Below are 21,446 nucleotides of genomic sequence, written 5' to 3' on the forward strand. Positions count from 1 at the left end.
TATTCTATTCTATTCTATTCTATTCTATTCTATTCTATTCTATTCTATTCTAAAAACGATCATTTTACTTCTTTACTTTAAAATCTAATACCTCATTACAAAATTAAATATGTTCACATTCATCATGAAATGAGTTGTTTCTGCACTCTAAAAATGATGTGTTGAATTTCCTCAACCAAGTCATATCAACTGGTTCTACTTAAACCAAGTAAATATAAAGAAATATGTATACTGCATCAAATTTACTTTGCTTGGTTTAGTGGAACCAGTTTGGTTAACCCCTTAACAGTCGCCCCTGAAATTTCTTTAAAAGCCTTTTGATTTGATTTTATTTTTTAAGGGTGTCAAACTAAAGGTAGAGAACCAGGGAAGTTGTCTGACACCCTATTTTCAAAATAAAAGCCCCCTGTAGCATCTAGAAAGTTTGAATGCAGAAACCGCACCGTTTTTGCCCAAATGGAACTAAAACTGTAGAGGTTATATAAATTCAACAGTTTATTTTTTAGAGAGTGTGTAAAAGTACTTTTATATTTACTTTTCTGATTTTTATGAACAGTTTTATGACTTTTATTTCATTGCTCATCAGTAAAATTTAGTTTTACCATTTATTTTCTGTTAAGGTATTTTTACTTTTACTTGCTGTTTTTTTCTTTCTTTCTTTTTGTCCCCCAAGTACTTTATGGATGTCTGGGTTTAAATTGTGTGAATTATGAGTTTAATTGTGTTTATCTGTTCTGTGAATCCTGTCATTTCAGGTCAACCTTTCAACAAACAGAAACATGACCCTGTTTGCTGCCATAATCTGACCCGGATAATGTGACTCTCAGAAACCCAGAGTCCAGCAGCTCCTCGGTTTCTTCCCTCTCCCAGTAAACGTCACGGTGATTGATCCCGCCGCTGAGTCCAGCAGGATCAATACTGTTTGTTTTCCGCTCACAGCGTTGTCCTGCTGCTCGGCTCCTCCGGGCCCCTGAAGCTGCGTTCAGGCAGCCGGTCAGGCTTCAGGAAACAAAACAAAAACACCTCCTGGGGGTTGACTTCACCCGAACTGTGCAGAGCGGGAGAGCATCCCTGTGTAACTGAAACTCTGTGAGCTTCACACAAATATGTTGCTTTTTTTAAACTGATCTGAAAGCAAAGGAATCATCTGTGAACTGAGCAACTCCTCATCTATACTCATTTTACATCTGATTAATGGGAAACTTTGATTTACATCACTTTATTTTGTTTTGGGGCCTTTTTAACCTTAGCATTTTTCAGACAYGCAAAAGCAATATCAGAAGTGAAAATTTAATAACAAATGTACAAAATAACAGAATTTTAGGCAGTAACTTRGATGCTGCAAACGTTCCCTATAAAAAAGAAAAACAGGCTTTTTGTCTCTGACCTAATGAGCAAATTTCAAACCAGCTGCAGACATGGTGAGCTTCTGGGAGTCTCTGCCTTCTTCTTCTGTGTCGTTCATTTGATTTACCTCCTCGTCTGTGGACTCATGTTCTGAGAAATACGGCCCAACATCGAGCTGAAATGAGCTACAATTGTTAGTAATAGCGCACGAGATCATCCGTCAGCACGTTTAACTGCTGAGTGTTGAGAAACACGACGGCTCAGCAGGTGCAGATTCAGAAGAGGAGTGGATTCTTTACTTTTTGTTTTTTAATTTCCTCAAACCTAAAATATAATATTCTAAATGTATCAGGCAAAAACAGAAAGGTTGTTTCTCATTTGTCTGATTGAAAATCCTAATGATATGGGGCGCCAAGAGTAAGATAAAATGTAAAAAAAAATCACTAACAGTTTTTTATTTAGCTAATTTCTTTGTTGTATATATATAATATGTCTTGTAGAGAAGCTTTTAGCTGCATTGGCGTGCTAGCTATTCTTGAAATAAGAAAAAAATGAGTCAAATCAAGTATTTCAAGAATCTTACCAAGTAAAATTTTCTTACTCCATTGGCAGAATTTTTTTTACTTGATTTGAGTCAAATTTTCAGACTAACAAGACAAATAATCTTTCACATTCTGAAAACAAGATTATTATTCTGACACAATCAGTTCTTGTTTAGTAAATCAGTCTCAAAAAAAAGATCAAAAAGACTTTTTGGCTGAATCTAAGATTTTAAAACTTGGTTAGGTGGACATTTTTTTGCTGTGGTCATGTGGTAACCAGCAGGGGTCGCACTACCTTTAAAAAGCTTTTACATTTAGGTGTAAACATTTAGATTTAGGATGTGAGATTTTAAAAAATATGTTTTAACATTTAAATTTAACATTTAGTAAAAAAAAATAGCTAAATAGCAATAAAATGTAAGTGGAAAATGTGTTAACACTAAAAAGTGAGTTAAATAATGATAAATGCTAGTGAAAAAAAAAAACGTTTAACATTTTATTTTATACTTGGCACCCCATATAACAACAGCAGAAAAAAGTTAGCCTGAAAGTCTTAAATAAAACTTTATTAACAAAACGTTGAAACAAAGTTAAATTCATCTTTAATCAAAATGCCATTTTGCAGACTCATTTGTCTTGTGTTTATACGTTTTTTAAACTATATTCAGAAAAAAAAATCAGTTCATTAATTAGAGAAAGCAATTCTTTAAATGCCTCTTTAATCATTGTGTTAAAAAAAAACAAACAGTGAATGATTTATGAATCTAAAAACCCCTCGTGGTCCCGGGCTGGACAGCCACATCTCATTTAGCTCCCCTCACCTGGTTCACTGCCAGTTAGGCCCACATCCTCTCTGCAGAGCTGATTAGAGGCCCGTTCCTGGAACAGAGGACGACACAAGGTCGACACGTTCTCCGCCTGCCAGGAGAGCTCTGACATGTCGTCTCTGCAGCCGAGGCAGAGGCTGCAGCTCGATGAAGACGGATGGTCTAATCCTGCTGGTGGAGGGGACGCTGGTTTTACTGGGTCGCTTCGTTTTATCTGATAATCACAAACTGATCAGCAGCTGTGTGCTCTGGAGAATCACAAACATCAACATTAACTCAATAAGTTTAGGCCAAATCTTGATCCCTGATGTTTTCTAAATTTTAATTAAGAGTAAAGACAACTGAATTTCAAAAAATGGCTGAGAGAATTACACGTTTTGTCGTTTTAGTGTCACTAGAGGGCATCACACAGCAGTGGAAATTTTTCACTTTACTGAGACTTGCTGACTTTTTCCACATCAAGAGAAGCTTTTCATACGTGCAGTACGTGCTGAAAGGCAAGCCTGGGTTTACTGAATGCCTGGTATAAGAAAACATGATGAATCAGTCGCTTGATGAGTTTTAAGACGAGAAGAAGTCCAGAAAAGTGTCTGTTTTTTTTCTCTAAAAGGCCGTCAGTAACTGAGACAAGTTGCCTAGTGTATAATTTAAAAACTAAAAGCAGGAGATGTTGGAACAAACTTGTGAAATAAGTGAAATTTCCTCCAGACTTTAGTAAGAAGATGAAAACAGGAAGTGAGACTTTAAGTGTTTGTACAGCCTTAACTGCAGAGAGACAAATGTCAGACAGGACATTTGAATTATTAATCGGTTGTCTAAACTCTGATGTTGTTATGGAAACAAACCCCCTCCCCCCACTTTCTTTCTCTTTTAGATAAAACACGGCGGCGGTATAGATTGAGGCCACTATCAGTCCGGCTGGAATGCACCCCTGACCAAAAACAAAGACTTTATCGAGCTGAATTTTAAATAAACTCTGTCTAAAATCTGTTGCATCATGAGAGGCGTGTTCGCTCACAAAGCTGGCTTTTTGTTGCCTTTATGGTGTTTTGTCAAGACCTGTTCAAGCAGCTGAAACACGGTGAAGCCACACACTGTGTTGCACAAATATTCCTGAACGTGTTGCAATCTGACAGGGGTCCATTTGTAATCCAGATTAATGTCACAGTGTTATGGACATAATTCATATTTTTTACTCTCTGAACCTAAAACAAATGTAAAACTATATATTTAGCAGACCACTTGACACAGCATATTTACTTAAAACTTTGTTTCCAACTTTCAACCCTGCTTGCTTGTCTGTTATCAAAATATCTATAATTGAGATTTAATTACTGGATGTTTTTAATGAAACCTTAACTAACAGGTTGTGGTGTAGATACATGGGTTCCTGGGGAGGGGACTGTGTTGTAATTAAACTAACATTTTTATGTATTTATATTGAACTGTTTGTTTTATTCAGTGCTCCATATTGTCTTTGTGGTGACCTCAAATAGCCCTGCTGAGGAACTACTTTTCCTGGCGGAGGAATGTTTCTATAAGATAAGGCGGAAACAAAGGATCTTAATGCATCATATTAAATCTGTAGTTTAAAGAAGAGTTCTGGTGCATTTCCAAACTTTTCTCTAAAGGAYGAGGAGTTTTATAATGAAACATTTCTTTGACTAGAAGCTCGCGTGACCTGGAAGTTCGGTCAGAGAAGGGGGCGTGGCTCCAGCGGCCCACCGCTGGAATAAAAAGACGTGGCTCCGCTTCGGGCGTCTCTCTTTCTATCAGCATCTTCAGGCGCAGGAAGCGTTTGCTCAGGTGAATTTTCCTGTTGTTTTTTAATTTCTTAGGACTTGAATAAGTTTTTATATTTTGTTTTATGTTGTTGTTTGAGTTAAAAGTGGGAGGAAGCTTTAAAAAGTGAATTTCTTGGAGAACCTTTGTTTGACGCGAAGCAGGAAGCTGAAACCGCCTTTCAGCTATTTCCTGTTTTATATCACGTACGCATGTGCTGTGGAAATAAGTTTGCTTAGTTTCTTACTTTTTTTTTCTCTTTTCTTTAGTGAAGACAAATTCAAATCAGACAAAATGGTGAAGATTGGAATCAACGGGTAAGCTCATTTATGTTTTTGCTTTTGTTAGAAAAGTTTCCATACAGGCCTTTATTTAATTATGGTGCACTTTTAAAAGCTTTTTGAGCTTTTCAAAAAACAATCTTTTACATTTCATTAAGACCTATTTGTACACGACTCCAGGAAGCATCACATTTAAATTTAAAAATCTGGAAAAGCAAACAGCTAGAGAAGTGGTTGGTCTGTTTTTCTTTTTATTAGAAAGCATTTTTATAGCTAAAAAGTAACAAAACGCTACTTTTTAAAGGTAAACTATACCTAAAACTAGTGTAACACTAGATCAAAGCATCAACAATGGCCATAATAAAAGCAAACCTGTAATAGCTTGCTAAAAGTTAGCTTAAACAACTAATCTAAAATGTGAGATTCTGGCTTTAAAATAGCAAAACATTAGCTAGAAGCTAAAACTTGAAACTAAAAATCAAGCTAAAATAAAAGAAATCTAGCATAAGGAGATTAAACTAGAACCAGTGTTCTGAAGCAGATTTCTATAAGAAAATAAGGTTTTTAAGGAATTAAAGATGTGCTTTTTTTGTAGAAATATTTGCAATAAAGTTAAATATTAGGAAAGCTCAAAGTTATAATAATGACGTCATAGAAACCATCCCCAGAATGAGCTGCACGTTGAAGTGAGTCTACAGGAAGTGCTGAGTCATCATCCATGTGACCTAACAAGTTGTGGGCTTGATGATTTCTAGATTGTTCTCTCAGGTTTTGAGTCTGAGCTGCACTCGCCTGCTCTCTGGTTCTTTCACCTCCTCTGTCTGGATCCCTGTTCTCTCTCAGTCGCCACATTCCTTTGATTTTACCCTCTGGTCTAAATTTAACTCCAGACTTTCTGAGGTGCACAAACTGCAGACTCTGAGACACAGATGTTGTTGTGAAGCAGCTGCAGCACTTGGGAGGTTTTAGTTTGTTCGACCTGAACCGGAGCAAACGCCAGCTCCTAAACAAAAGGATGGGCTCCGGTCCATGTTGGCCCGCCGGCTTACCAAAACAAACCCAAGGGAAACTGAACTGGCATGTCCCATCATGCCCTGTGAGCACAAACTGTCAGCTTTTATCACTCAGAATTAATCCTGTTTATTTTATAATTCTGAAAACTTTCAGTCAAGTGTAAAAATCTGAATTAATACATATTTATGATTAAATAAACTCTGCTGCCAAATAAAGCGGATTTTATTCTGAAGAACAAAAACTAATGAGGAACTGTAGATGCAGCGGCTGGATGAAGAAACTTTAGGGAAGATAAAAGATTTGTTTTTACTTCACTTTGAAATCAGAAGATGACCTCAGGTTCAAATTTAATTAGCTTTTTCCAGCATATTCTGCATATTTTTATATAAAAATCAGAACACTTCACATTTTTTCCTGATCTCTTTCAACCTACCTGTGCATCTCCTGCACGTTTATCTTATTTTTAATTGTGCAAATATTAAGAGTTAATGCTCTTTGGTCACATTACTTTAACGGTGAGTTTTAATGAGCATACACCAGATTTGTGCCCCTGTGTTCACCCATCACTCCAGGTTCAKCTTTATAAATATTACCATTTTAGGTGTAAACAGGCTTTTAGGGTCCATGCTCATCTTCACAGCCGATGGGCCTTTTATGGCCTGCTTGTCTGTTCTGCTGCTGTTTTAATTTAGGATTTAGTGCCACCTGCTGGATGAAAGAGAAACTTTTATTTAAAATGACTCATTTGCCTTGCAGCTAAAGCTTTTATCTTAAGGTTACAGTGAAAGTTCCAAATAATTCTTCTTGCATCACTTTATTTAAGAGGACCTCTCTAAAGAGCCGATCTGCCTTTCAGATTTGGACGTATTGGCCGTCTGGTGACCCGCGCCGCCATCGCTGGAGGCAAAGTTCAAGTCGTGGCCATCAACGACCCCTTCATCGACCTGGAGTACATGGTGAGCAAATCTGGAAAATCTGCAGCTTTTGTTCAGTTCTGGAGACGTTTGGCTTTGCTGGTTTTCAGACTCGACGGTGCACGTGGAATTAGATTTTAAAACCAGCGACTGCTTCATTCTTGTTGTCTCTCAGGCCTACATGTTCAAGTACGACTCCACCCATGGCTCTTGGAAGCAAGGAGAAGTGAAGACAGAAGGTGGCAAACTGGTCATCGGCAACCATAAAATCACGGTTTTCCAAGAGTACGTCACGCTCCAAAGGTTAGACGCTCGTCCTGAGTAGTCTGGATTCTCAATCCTTTTTCTGTGAACCACGCAGGAGAGACCCGGCCAACATCAAGTGGGCCGACGCTGGAGTGGATTATGTTGTGGAGTCCACCGGTGTGTTCACCACCATCGAGAAGGCTTCTGTAAGTTTATCAGATACTTTGTCTTTTTTTTCTTTTACTTTTCTTTATTCTTTCTTTACTTCTTTCTTTTTTCTTTAGTTTTTTTCTTTTTCCCATACTTTCTTTTTTTTCCGTACTTCTTTTTTTTCCGTACTTTTTTCTTTTTTTCCCCCTTACCTTTTTTCCCCCCATACTTTTTTCATTTCTCAGGAGAAAAAAAAAAAACTGTCTTCATTTTGAGCAACGAAAAAAAAAAGTGATTTGTCACCACATCAAGCCAATTTGCTCCCATTAGGCTCACCTGAAGGGCGGAGCAAAAAGAGTCGTGATCTCCGCTCCCAGTGCCGACGCCCCCATGTTCGTCATGGGCGTGAACCACGACAAGTACGACAAGTCCATGAAGATCGTCAGGTGAGCTTCTGCTGGTCCCGTCTCTGCAGTTAGCTGCAACTCTGGATGTTAACATTTTCCTCCTCTTCCTCGCAGCAACGCTTCCTGTACAACCAACTGCCTGGCTCCCCTGGCCAAGGTCATCAACGACAACTTCGGCATCGTTGAGGGTCTCATGGTAAGAAGGTCCAACTGAAATGACCCGTTTAGCTCGGCRTCCTGAGGTTCTGCCGTGGATGTTGATGTTTGTTTCCATCCAGAGCACCATCCACTCCGTCACCGCCACCCAGAAGACGGTCGACGGTCCCTCGGGTAAGATGTGGAGAGACGGGCGAGGGGCCGCCCAGAACATCATCCCGGCCTCCACCGGCGCTGCCAAGGCTGTGGGCAAAGTGATCCCTGAGCTGAACACGTAAGTTCGATCCCTCCACCTGGTTTTTCTAAACCTAGTGCAGATTTAAGGAAGCAGGCTGTTCTAAAAATGACATTCTGTCCAACAGAAAGCTGACTGGTATGGCTTTCCGAGTCCCGACCCCCAACGTGTCTGTGGTCGACCTGACTGTCCGTCTGGAGAAGCCTGTAAGAGTCTCGAGAAACCTGAAGTCTCACTTAACATGATTTTATTTATTTATTTCTAAACTTGGGTTTTGGGACATCGTTTGAGCCTTTTTTTTTTTTTTTTTTTTTTTTTTCAGGCAACGTATGATGACATCAAGAAGGCTGTGAAGGCGGCTTCTGAGGGACAATTGAAGGGAATCCTGGGATACACAGAAGATCAGGTACAAAACAGAGTCTTTTTAAAAATTTTTTAGACAAATTTAAAATGGTTTGATGCTGGAATTTAGCAGATGGAAGCACATTTTCTAAACGTTCATTTTCTGTAATCCGGGGCTATTTAACCGATGGCCCGCAGTTCGGATGACTTCCATCTGGCCCGCCAATGAGACCCACCCAAAAAAAACAATTTTTTTTGTTCAACTTAATATAAATAGATTTAAAATCATTTGTAAATGTAAAATTTGTTTTAATGCAACAAAATGCATTTTAAAGAGTGAAATTGTTCTGCTACATGTTGCAGTTTTTCACCTACCATTAATGGGCAACCCACCCCCWCACAGGCCCCCCGAGCTGTGGGCTTCGAGTAGCCCCGTCCCCTGTAGCGATATTTGACACGCCCTGCTGTATCTCTTTAAAACCAAACCAGTGATTTGGTTTTTGTTGTCTTGGTTCTAACTCTGTTTCCTCTCAGGTTGTGTCGACGGACTTTAACGGCGACAGTCACTCCTCCATCTTTGATGCTGCAGCTGGCATCGCTCTGAACGACAAGTTTGTCAAGTTAGTTTCATGGTAAGTTGTTTAATTAATTACAGACTAAACTACAAAGTTAGACATTTTTTTTGTAATCTGATTAACATCCTTGCAACTGTTTTCTGTTTTTAGGTACGACAATGAGTTCGGCTACAGCAACCGTGTGTGTGACCTGGTGCAGCACATGTTCTCCAAAGAGTAACTTTCTGCTTCCTTGTCCTGAAATCTGTAACTGGATGCTCTGACCTCCAGAGCAATCCTCCTTTTGTTAAATTAAATTAAAATATTTCAGCATCAAAGATTGATCAGATTCTCCATCACTGAACTCTAAACTACTGAATAGTTTTATTGCACTTCACCTCTTGTCCACCTAGAGTTTTTTTTCTGAATGTTTAATAAAAACCTTTGGGATGAACGACTGACTGTTTTTTAATGCAGCATTTAAATCACAAATGATCAACCCAAGTGAGAAAAATCAAGACCGAAAACCTCAGATGGAGCTGCAGAAGTGTTTTTCAAACAATAAAAGCTGAAAATGAGCAGAGATTTGTTCTGTGATACTTCGTTAATAATAATAAAAAAAATGCATRTACAAATTTAGGGAGGAAAAAAAGTCTTGATTTGTGTATAACTAATTATTTACAGTAACAAAAAAATGAAGTTAAAAATTTTAGATTAGCTTTAAAGAGACCAAGCTTGTGAATTGTATTTAAGGCCCACAGTTTAACCTTTACTAAACCCTAAAGCAAACTAAATTTCTCCAGGGGCCACAGTTGATKCAGGGCAGGCCAACGGTTGAGGGACCGAACATCCAGCAATTAAGGCTATTTTGTAAATCAGAGGTTCTCAAACTGGGGTCCGCAAGTTGTATCTTGGGGGTCCTCAAAAAAATTCTATAAATTCTTGATTTGATTTTTTTAAAATATGCATATGGGGAACAATGCACTAGTAAACAAAAACAATTACTATGGAATTTAGGGTTTAAAACGACAGCAAATTATTTTTAAAACAGCATGGGTTTTATGAGGGGGGTCCCTGGAAATTTTTCACCCTTGTAAGTGGTCTCCAGACCCAAAAAGTTTGAGAACCCCTGCTGTAAATAAACCAAGTGAAGATCTGTTAACTTTTGAAACGGTTTMTTTTGCTGGATTTAATCATGAATACAACATACATAACCCTATGTAATAACAGCCGTGATAATAAAACAAAAATAACACATTATTTTGAGATCTCTGACTTGCCAAAATTTTAAACCAATTTTATTTTCACTCTCATAGTTTTATCTTCAACTGTTTGTAGTTTTAACTCTGTTGGATGTTCTTAGAAATGAGATGAGTGAACCAGTTGGCAGGCCGAACTTTGGTCACTCGTGGGCTGGATGTGGCCTGCGGGCCACCAGTTGAATAGCCCTGCCCTAAAACATGTTTTGGTGTTTGAAGTCACAATCTTGTTTCTGAATCTATTTCCTAAAGGATTAGTTCATTACACAGCGCAAAAAATGGACACAAAGCATTTTGAGCTTAATGCTGAGTTATATATATATATATATATATACACACACACACACACACAATCCATTATGTCTAGAACTCAGTGGGGGGGTGCAGCGAAGAAAAATAGTCTACCAGCATCCTGTAAACTGCCTGAAAAAGTTTCCCTTAGAGGACAATAAAGTATATCTTATTAGATCATATAAGCTTAGAGAAAAAGTCAATGTATACAGTTGTGTTTACCCTCTACTTTGTGAATTACGGTAATGTCTGCCTACTCTCAGCGACATTACGGTAAAGTTCCGCCGCAGTCATTCACTTGTGTTTATTTCTGGTCTCTGCAGCAGCGCAGCTTCGCTCTGGTTTTTACCTCTTTGATCTGGAAGCAAAATCCGCGTTTCCTCCTCAGACTAACAGGTAAGGTGCATAAATGTTCATTAAAAAAGAAAATAGTATTCCCTTTATGATTTTATTGTAAAAACATTTTTATTTTCTGCGCGTCGCCGCTGCTGTGTCTCTGCGTAAAAGTAAACAGATGTGATTTTGCTGCAGGRTGCAGCTGGGCTCCTGAAATTAGAAACATTTATTCTTGAAGGTGCGACATCAGTAAAGATTTGCTGCTTTTGTTTGCTTGTTTGTTGCTGCAGAGACCCATCAGATCTGGGTTTAGTCCGCGGTTCTCCTTCCTRAAGAGGATCTGGTTAAAACTGAGGAAAACRGACCCTGCAGGTCCTGGTTCCTGTTTGGATTTACAGACTTAGTGTTGAATCCATAAAAGTCTGGGTTCATGCCGGATTTCGAGCATTTCAGATTTTCCTACTCTAGAATGAATCCTGTCCTGGGGGAGAGCAGCTTCTTGGCTCCGCAGCAGCACCACCAGATGACGGGACAAACCGACTCCGCCATCCCGGATCCAGGGTACTTCCTGTGGGATAACGGCGGCCCCGGGCCCGATGGGTTTTCCGGGCTGGACCTGGGCGCTCTGCCTCCGTCCTCGGGCCTRGCCTACCTGCACCTGAGCAGCCCCCTGCACTGGGGGCCCCCGGCGGCCACGGCGCTGCGYAACGACCTGGGCTCCAACATCAGCGTGCTGAAGACCCTGAACCTGCGCTTCCGCTGCTTCCTGGCCAAAGTGCACGAGCTGGAGCGCAGGAACAAGGTGCTGGAGAAGCAGCTGCAGCAGGCTGTGGACAACAACAGCGGGGAGGGGGGCCATCAGAAGCCCCTGACCAAAAACACAGGGGTCCAGACTGGATTTGTTGGACCGATTCCAACCAGACCCAACTTCATCCCGCTCCACAACTCCAACAACCCGGCCTACCTGCCCGGAGGCCTCCTCTCCCCCACCCTGAACCCMCCTCCACTCCTCCTGGGAAACAACCTGAACACGGACTCCAACTCCAACCTGACCGCCGGGTTCGGTTCCTCCAGCAGCCCAGGTCTGAGTCCCAGCGACCCGACCAGAACCAACATCAACGAGAAGCAGGCTTCTTTCACAGCTCTGCCCCCGCCGCMGCGCTTCATCCCCGGAACCATCTGGTCCTTCAACCACAACCGCCGCTTCGGCACCGGCCCGTGCGCCACGGGGCCCGGGGTCTCCTGGACGCACCCGGACGGTGTGGGGGTCCAGATCGACACCATCACCCCTGAGATCAGGGCCTTGTACAACGTGCTGGCCAAGGTCAAGAGAGAGAGGGACGAGTACAAGAGGAGGTAATAAGAGTTGATTTTTTTTTATTATTTTAGGTCAAATTTTGAACCAAATGAATCTGAAGTTTGTGATTTTTGGTAAGTTTCAGGATTCTTTACATCTTTTCTGTTGTTATTTTATTTGAAGTTTATCTCAGAGTTCATCTTAGAAGCTGAATGACGTCATCCATTGGATGCTATTAGTCTGAAAAGGCTTTTTTTTTTACAGTAAATTCATCAGTGTCAGGCGTAAATGACAGAAATTTGTTCTGCTGACTTTTATCACARCTCTGCTGTGTGAAAACACTGACTTTACTACTTCGTGATGCTGCTGATGCTGAATGTTTTCTCAGAACAAACCTTCAGACACATCAGTTTCAGCAGCAGGACTGAAAAGCAATTTCACCAATGAGTGTGTGTTTTTTTCAGAGCACCTGTTTCACTTATCATCACCTGTGTTCGTGTGTCAATCTGTTGAGTGAAACTTTCAGGAAGTAATCATTGGATGTACGTTTTTTGGGGCCGTTTGTTTTGGTTTCAGGGGGTCTCTGAAGTCTAAATTTACAAGTAAATAATTTATTTTAACAAAGTCAGACTTTACAATCAACACGGCAACTGATAAAACTTTACACGTCAAGTTAAAAACCTAGAATTTAGAAAGTTTTATAATAGCCTTTGTTCATTTTTAAACTAAATTAGTAATGTGCTGCCTTCAATTGGTGGCTCATGGGCCAAATCTGCACACAGGTTCACTGTATCTGGCCTGTGAAGTGTTACATTTAAATTCCATCTGATCACCTGTGCAAAAATAGTCATTTTTACTGATCAGGTGATCTTTGATTAGGTTCTAAAGTTGATCTATTAAACACCCGTTTGTCTGATTTTATTTTATTTTTTTTACAAGTTATGAGTGAAAAAAAGGATTAAGAATCTGTTAAGCTTAGAGACAAATATTAAACTTCCATGTTGATGAGTAGAAATTTGAAAACTTAGCTGGACTAAAACAAAAACAATAACTTAAAAACAAACTACGGTGAAGGTTTTTCTCCCACTGACATTTTAAAATTCTAAGTTTAGATGATTAATTATGTGGTAATTATGCTCTCATGCACTATTTTTGAAGGTGATTTCTGTATCAGATTAAATTTAAACTGAATACTTCACAGGCCTGGTACAATGAACTCGTGTGCAGATATGGCCCAGGAGCCAGCAGTTGAGGGTAGTTTGAAAATGAATAAAGCTGTAAAAACACAGATGCTATTTTCGCTCTTCTTGTTTTCTATTCTTTATCCTTCCTCCATCCATCTTTTCCTCCTCCTCCTCCTCCTCCTCCTGCTGAGTTTGGTTTTGCTACCTGCATTGCAGCAGTGGCCTGTGACACTCAGCAGTGATGTAACCCAGGCTGCCACCTCCCTCATCTCCTCTGCCTCGCTCACCCTCCGAACATTTCCTCTTCTCCAGTTTTCAGAGCTCCTCTGTCCTCCCGAAGCTGCCTTCTCGTGTTAATTTTGCTCCTCTCCTTCATCTCGACAGCTCTTCTCCTGTTCCGTCGGATTTAAAACATGAAAACTAAGATGCTAAAYGCTGTCTCTGCTGGTTAAAGAGGGCAGTAAGTGTTGGCTTTAGTTGCACAGTCAGTGTTGGCTCCTGTGATCGATGAACTGTGGTGATGACTCCAGCGAGAGACAAACATCGATCTGATTTCTGCTCCTTTTAGTCTTGGCTCCACTTTTCCTTTTCTGTTTATTTGACCTGCAGCCTGTGTTTGATCACAGCTCTGCTGTTAATAGTCACATTAATCTCAGTTAAATGGTGAACATTCGATTAGCAAGCTTCCAATGAACCAGAAAACACCCATCTGCTCTATAATATTAAAAAAATAAGAGCAGAAATTTCACAGAAATCCCCAATCCACATTTTCTTCACCAGAAGCTGAATGATCCCACTGCTGTGTTCAGTTTGTTGTAATTAAAGCTGTTAAAAACGTGACGTTAGTCTCTGCAGCTCTCAGCTCCAGTCTCATAAAGTTCTTGAAGTCATCGTTTTAAGCAGCAGCTCTGACGTCATCAGTGACGAAGCAGCAGCTGCTGYGGGTTCAGTCAGGTTTCATCGACAGCTTCACTGCAGAGACACGTGTCGAGACTTTCAAACAGACCCGAGTCGGGGACATCAGGTCTGTCCAGCTGTCTGAGGGACGCCGTCCTCACTGACTCTGCTCACTGAAAACACAGTTTTCTGATCAGCATTTGAGTTGGGTTCCTTCATAGGTTTTAGTTTTAGTGTGCCGTTAAAAAGCACGTTGATCTTTTTTTTTTCCCCTGGAAATGCACCAGCAGAGTTCTAAATTAGCCAACCTGCTCATGTTTTTTGGTCCTGGTCACATCATTTCCTGATAAATGTCCCACTTTAGAGCTCTGAATGCAAACAGCTTCTTATTGATTCCTTTAATAGATTCACACAWGTCGCTCAGTTTTAGCTTTTTTATGTTAGACTCAAGATCTGTTTATAAAAATCTGAGTAATTAGATTTATTTCATTAGATTGTCAAACTTGTTTTTTTTATCATAAAGTAAAGAACATCAGTCATGACAAGCTTTGTGCAATTTGTTGAAAAAACATCTAAGTTTCATTCAGTACCCTGAAAAAGKTAATAAAATAAAATAAAATATCAGTAAACCCCAAGTGTTAAATCTATAAATAACATTTTGAGTAATAATAATGGTATTGGTATATTTGCAGTCAGAACGTTTTAAAATGAAAGTTCCTGATTATAGAGGACCAAATCTGACATAATTAAAAATTAAAGCAGAAACTGTTTATATAAATGGATAAATATATTTAAAATGCAACAGCTAAATTAAAAAAGGAGAACTTTACCTCATGTTTTATAATTTAACTGACCTTTATATTTATTTTTCCAGCTTAGTTCCAAAAAATTATGATTTAGCACATAATTAACATTTTACTGTTATTATAAATATATATCGTTTGTTTATCCTTTGACTTGTACATGCATTTATATCACTTAAATGATAATATTTAATTATTTTTTTATAATTTTTCCCATGAGTCTTTGTGTTGTTTTTTCTGTCTCCTGTTTTTATTTTACCTTGTGCATTTCTACCTCATTATGCATATAAGGTGGGCGGAACTTCTTGGGTCATCTCCGCTCCTATTGGTCAACAGACAGGAAGGAGCAGGATCCATATGCAGATCTACTGTGCTTGTTCTGCCGCAGTTTAGCTTAAAGTTTAAAGCTTAGTTTAAAACAAAGGCAACACTTACCTGTACCTTTGCTTTTGTTTGTTTTTATTGCATTTTAAATGTATTTATTTATTTATTTATTGGTCCATATTTCTGCTTTTATTTCTAATTGTATCAGTTTTGGTCCTCCAGACATGATGTGGAAGTTCTGCTTAATTACCTTAGCCACTGCTTTTTTATCTGCAGTGAAAACTTCTGTTTTTGTTTGTTTCCAGGTGGGAGGAAGAGTACGCAGCCAGGATGGACCTGCAGGAGAAACTGGTTGAACTGGAAGAGGTTTGTTACTATTTCACAAATTCATTAAAAATACATTAATGTTAATTTAAAGTTACTTTTATAGAATCATCTCATGATCAGTGCATCTTTTTTAATCTTGTGACCCGATGAGATACATCTGTTTATCCTGAGCAGATATCGATGGCAGACATGTTCATAGTTTGTGGGTGTTGCAGGACCTGCAGGAGAGTGAGGTGTGCCAAGATGAGCTGGCTCTCAGAGTGAAGCAGCTCAAAGCAGAACTGGTTCTTTTCAAAGGACTCGTCAGCAATGTGAGCTTTGTTTTAATTCAAAGTATAGAGTGAGATGTGTAGAAAAGTTGGGGCAGGGTCAACACTTTTACTAGTTTAGACACATTTCAGAAGCCCTTATGGTTTGATTTGGTTCTACCWCCACGTTTCCCCCTCAGGACCTGTCAGATCTGGACAGTAAGATCCAGGAAAAGGCCATGAAGGTGGACATGGACATCTGCCGGCGCATCGACATCACCGCCCGCCTGTGTGACGTCGCCCAGCAGAGGAACTGCGATGATGTCATCCCCATCTTCCAGGTACGTCCTCGGCCACGTCCGTCCTCCTGGACTCCCTCGCCTCAGCTGTTAAACACACACATGTTGTCCCCCCCCACACACACACACTCACACACCATCAGGTGCCCACGCCCCCCTCCACGCTGAGCCGATGCAGCAGGAAGCTGAGGGACGGAGACGAGCTGAGCGTGTCGGAGAGCGAGGGAGGCAGAGACGAGGAGTCGTGCAGCACGTCGGCCAATCAGATCAACGAGCAGATGCAGAGGATGCTGAATCACCTGTAGGTGTTTATTTATTTATTTTTATTTTTTTATTTGAGTGAGTTCTAAACACACCGACGTTTTGTGCAGGAGGGAGTGTGAGTTCGAGGATGACTGTGACAGTTTGGCCTGGGAGGAAACTGAAGAAACTCTTCTGCTGTGGGAAGATTTTCCTGGATGTTCACTGGGAGTCGAATCACAAGGMGAGGTGCGCATGCACGTTTTTATTTTTCCTTCGGCGTGTCCCTCTGTGGAGCCCGCGAAGATCCAGGTGTGGAAATAAATCCACGTGTGCAGTTCGTTCAGCGTCCCGCGTGGATCTGCTCACAGATCTGTTTCGACCTCGTCAAATGATCCGGTGAACGAGTTGTTTTTAGGCCGATGCTGTAACGAGGTGCAGCAGGTTCAGGTGTGTTCAGGCTCATGGTATTCTGTTTCCTGTTGAGCTGTAAGCTGTTTAAGCTGATAATCCAGCAGAAAGTGAACAACATGCTGAGTTAAAGAGCAAACAGAGCAGCAGCTCGGAGTCATCTTGGATACGGAAGAACCATTTTAGTTTTACTGAATGAAACAAAAATGTTATTTTTATAAAATGCCATGTTTTATAAATGTAATACCTAAAGTAACTCTTTATTAAAGTTCACATTATAAGTTTCTTATTTAATCTTATTATAAATAATAATCAAACATTACATGAAAATTTTCTAATTGCTGCTCAAGATTTTGGTCAGAAGCTGAAAATATTGGATTTATTTGGGTAAAAATGTTCTTTTTCTTTTTTTAGGAGCAGATGAGATGAAAACAGATTAGAAAATGAGTTTCAAACAAACAGCTGCTGTTAAGAAACTAATAATAACCACAGGTTTAAAATAAAAATTAGATTTTGCTTCCAGTTAAGAGGTGCCCAAAGTGGGGCCCGTGGGCCAAAAATGGCCCACCAAGATATTTGATTTGGCTCGCCACCCAGATTATTAGGCTGTAATCTCATGTCATCCTCTGCACATGAGCACACATGTAGATTTGCACCTTTATTAGAACATAAATACTCATATTTTATCATTTTACCAAATGTCCCATGAGCCTTTGCTGCTTGAGTTTGCATCTAACTTTCTCCATGGGCCTAAAAAATAGACTTAATCATAAAAATAAACAAACTTTACTTAAAAATCTAGTTGCATTTCACGTATATTATTGCGTTTGACCTGCAGCTCTCAAATAAAATATAATTTTGGCCCCCTCAGGGAAAAAGTTTGGGCCCCCCTGCAGTAAAGTTTTCAGTAAAGACGACTCTTTGAAACACTGACTGAGTTTAAAATGTTTGTCTCTCTGCAGGAAGAATCCATTGAGAAAGTGATCAAAGACACAGAGTCTCTGTTTAAATCCAGAGAGAAGGAATACCAGGACACCATCGACCAGATCGAGGTGAGGCGCTGAYGTTGGGTCAGAAACAGACGCCGCAGTGAATAAAGCTCACCAGTAATAATCCGATCGGTTCTGCTCTGTTCTGCTCAGCTGGAACTGGCCACGGCCAAGAGCGACATGAACCGCCACCTGCACGAGTACATGGAGATGTGCTCCATGAAACGAGGCCTGGATGTGCAGATGGAGACCTGCAGGAGGCTCATCACGCAGAGCGGGGACAGGTGAGGCCGGGCGAGTTTCCCTCAGGAGGAACCCTCGTTTCATCTTTTACGTTTCATGTTTGTTGTGTTACAGGAGGTCCACGTCCCTCATCTCGCTGACAGCAGACGACTCTGAGAACGAGGAGGAGAGGAAGAAACCGGCTCTTCCTGCCAACTCTGACATCAGCAGCGGTTCCTGCTGCAACCTGAACGCTGCCGTGKCTCCGAAGAGCTGGAGAAAACCCTGACACACACATTCTGCTGGGTCTCCCTCTGACCCTGCAGACCGACAGAAAAAACCTGCGTCGGTGATATCCGGTGACTTAGAGTAGACGTGTTTTTAAAAGAACAGATTTCTCTTTTCTTTTGTTGATCCAAAACATGTCAACTCATCAAAACGCAGCTAAAGAGAACTTTGACTTTGTTTTCTGAAATTAAATTAGATTCGTTCAGTTTCATATTTTCTGAGAGAGAATTTGAAGAGCTTTGGTAAAAGATAAAACCGTCTTTCACTGGATGCATCTCTGCTGCCCCTTGTGGTTTCTTGCTGTAAATGGAACGATGCACTTTAAAATATATTTTTCATTTTGAACTCCTGGCTGAAATAAGAAACACATTTATTTTCACAAGTTTTTTGCACAGTTTAAAAAGCAACAGAAAAGCAATCATGCACAAAAAATGTAGTTTGCACAGGTTACTTTTTATTTTTTGTTAAGAGTAATCATTTTTTATGAATGTTTGGATGGAAAAATTCACAGAAACTAAGAAAAGTTGAAACATTTAGCTTTTTATAATCAGTTTGCCTTAAGCTTCAATCCAGCATGAAAATGTTTAAACAGTTTTAAACATGAAAAGTTCAACAGAAAGGCACAATTTCATATTTTGGGGATTTTTTTATTTTTCTCAGTTTGAGCAGAAAGTTGCTAACATGAATATTTTTTTTGCCATTTGTTAGATAATATTAGATATTTTTGTTTGTTTTCTGATGTGCTGTTAAAATGAATAATTGTACTGTTTTTACTGGATGTTCCTTTAAAGTTCAAATAACGCTTTGTGTTTAGAAAAATGTTAATTTTTGCATATTTATATCATTGTGACAGTAGAAATTATAGCATTTCAATATAAGATCAACTAAAAATGAGTTTTAATTTGGAATAATRTTTAAGTTTGCTGACAAGGATTAAATGAACTGATTTGTTTTGCTGTAAATGCCAACTATTGTAGAGTTTCTGACAAAGCTGTGTGTGCCGCTAATTATCCTGAAAGCTTTATGCTGTGTGTAAAATACAGCTGAGTAAAATAGATTTTTATTTATTTTATTTATAGAAATATATACTGTATCATTTCTTGAATTACTTGAATATATTTTAAAGGTACTCATCGCAAAGTCGTGAAGACCAGACACCAAAACAATCATTAAGAAACAAAATGTGTACGATTGTAAGATTTTTACTCCTTGACGAGTTCGAAAATCAACGATTAATAAAAAAAACAAAAAACCCACTGCATTTATTTGTTTACCTACAGAATCAATCGATCAGATGTCGCCGTGTTTGTCAGCCTCATGTCAAGTGTTTTGTTTACACCGAGTGAGGACCCACATTTCAGATCAACACCGTTTACTTTTTCTATGTTTGATTTCATTGTTTGTGATGAGAACCTTTAAACAAAGTTGTTTCAGTGCAAAYGCCTTCAGATGTGAAACGAAGCAGAAACTCCTTTAACTGAACTTTTTATCAACAGTTTGGTTTTGTTAAAGGACATTTAGAGAAAGATGAACTCAGGAACTGAACGGTGACTGGAAAAAAACGAAAAGTTTGATCATTTGCAGTGAAAAGAGATTTAAACGTGATCTCAGAGCAGATTCTGTAAACAGATTGTTTATTTTTGTTGTTGTTGCTTTAGTCTGTGCAGAAATGTGTGAGAAGAACTAAATAAAAGATKTTGAAACTTTTCTGCTGTTGTTGAACTTTTAACATCTGGGAAAATTGCTTTGATAAATAAAACTTGCTTTAAATCAAACCAACTTATTTAAAGTTGGAAAATATTGAAATTTTCTGAAGTTTTATTATTTTTGACCCTACATGTGCAAAACTTTAGACAATAAAGTTGGAATTGGCTGATAGTAACCATTTTTTAAACTTAAAATAAAATTCAGATTGTCATTGAACTAGCCGTTTAGTTACAATAAAGACAGCAACTTTGGGGCAAAGAAAGTTACAATATAAACATTGGGAATGCTTTTATTTTGAAATGCTACATCAGAAGTTGCTCAAAATTGTTGAGGAACATTCATTAATTCATTCATTCATTCGTTTATTCATTTCATTAAAAAACATTTTTTTATACACAATAAAAATAAAAATACAAAACAATGAAATGAAAGGAAGCAGAGAGAAGAACATAATCGTATATCTTAAATCTTATTTTATCTAATCCCACTTTTATCAAGCAGGCCCTGCTAATCTGAGCCTAACAAGAACAGAAGTCAGCTGAAGAAGCAAAGCTGACTAAACTTAGAATAAAAGACAAGAAACACAAAGATTAAGGCTACAAATCTGYAGAAAGCTGCMAACTAGAAGGAAGCTTTAACTGTTTGTGACATGAGGTTCCTGAAAGCAGCCTGGCTGCTGCTTCTGGATCCTGGACTGAGACTGTTTTACACACTGAACTGAGCTTCACACACATGAGCTCTGTGCAGATCCTGGAGGTTTCTCACAGATGAATCTGGAAGGATTAATGCAGATGTTGGAAAAATATACGTTGTTCAAAATTGTATGTCCAAAATAAAAGAGGAATCCAGTTGAATTTCTTCTTTAAATCTTTATTTTTGATCTTCTGACTCCAATCAGGTTCACAGTACAGCACTCAGCACAGCAAGACCTTCGGCTGAACCAAAACAAACAGACAAGAGCTCTGCTCTGAGCAGACACTCTGCAAAAACACTGACAACTTCTTTTCATTATAATAATGAATAGAGCTTATGTCTTTCTTCCAGGTTACATCCTTGGAGGTGTTATATTTTATGCCAGATGTCAGAACGTACTCAGTTTTGTTTAGGCTAAGGAAAGAACACATGATAAGACACATGATAACCTTACAGGCTGAAATGATCATAAAGTATAAAATACAATACTGCATTTAATATTCAATTAATCAGTTACATTTCCTTCACAGGGCTGATCATTCCAGATCACCATCTGCTCTGTCTACTTTTAATCCCACACAGTTTTCTCCATAAGGATTTCCCATAGTGTTGGGCTCTCCGTTGATCCAAAAACTTAAATCAAAACATTAAGAACAGCAAAAACAGGTTATTTTAACTCTGACAGAACTCAGTTTATTTTGTGAAGTAAACAAAAATGTTTTCCTCCATAAAATATAACTTTCATCCAGAGGTGATGTTATGGCCAATGTCCATTTGTGTGTAAAAGGTTTGTGTGCAGGTGGAGACTCAGACTGTCTGCATCCCGATTGGACC

General features: G+C 39.2%; 2 protein-coding genes across 3 annotated transcripts; both read left to right on the forward strand.

Moving 5' to 3' along the window:
* Window positions 1-4,465: 4,465 nt before the first annotated feature.
* Window positions 4,466-9,251, forward strand: LOC106519604 (glyceraldehyde-3-phosphate dehydrogenase). 2 transcript variants are annotated; one of them, XM_014011351.1, is made up of 12 exons: window positions 4,466-4,522; window positions 4,768-4,815; window positions 6,650-6,749; window positions 6,883-6,992; window positions 7,069-7,159; window positions 7,434-7,549; window positions 7,625-7,706; window positions 7,789-7,940; window positions 8,029-8,107; window positions 8,224-8,307; window positions 8,778-8,875; window positions 8,969-9,038. In XM_014011351.1, exons 2-12 carry the CDS (start codon window positions 4,793-4,795, stop codon window positions 9,036-9,038), a joined length of 1,005 nt encoding a protein of 334 aa, XP_013866805.1. In that variant the 5' UTR covers window positions 4,466-4,522; window positions 4,768-4,792. The 2 variants fall into 2 exon arrangements, with proteins under 2 accessions (XP_013866805.1, XP_013866804.1); XM_014011350.1 differs by lacking the exon at window positions 4,466-4,522 and having other exon boundaries at window positions 4,793-4,815; window positions 8,969-9,251.
* Window positions 9,252-10,417: 1,166 nt separating this feature from the next.
* Window positions 10,418-18,595, forward strand: iffo1a (intermediate filament family orphan 1a). The gene is made up of 10 exons (XM_014011352.1): window positions 10,418-10,743; window positions 10,974-12,039; window positions 15,494-15,554; window positions 15,731-15,826; window positions 15,964-16,104; window positions 16,206-16,363; window positions 16,434-16,551; window positions 17,676-17,765; window positions 17,856-17,986; window positions 18,060-18,595. Exons 2-10 carry the CDS (start codon window positions 11,114-11,116, stop codon window positions 18,211-18,213), a joined length of 1,875 nt encoding a protein of 624 aa, XP_013866806.1. The 5' UTR covers window positions 10,418-10,743; window positions 10,974-11,113; the 3' UTR covers window positions 18,214-18,595.
* Window positions 18,596-21,446: the final 2,851 nt, after the last annotated feature.

This window comes from Austrofundulus limnaeus, unplaced genomic scaffold (genome assembly GCF_001266775.1).
Source record: "Austrofundulus limnaeus strain Quisiro unplaced genomic scaffold, Austrofundulus_limnaeus-1.0 Scaffold79, whole genome shotgun sequence".
Classification (NCBI taxonomy): Eukaryota; Metazoa; Chordata; class Actinopteri; order Cyprinodontiformes; family Rivulidae; genus Austrofundulus; species Austrofundulus limnaeus.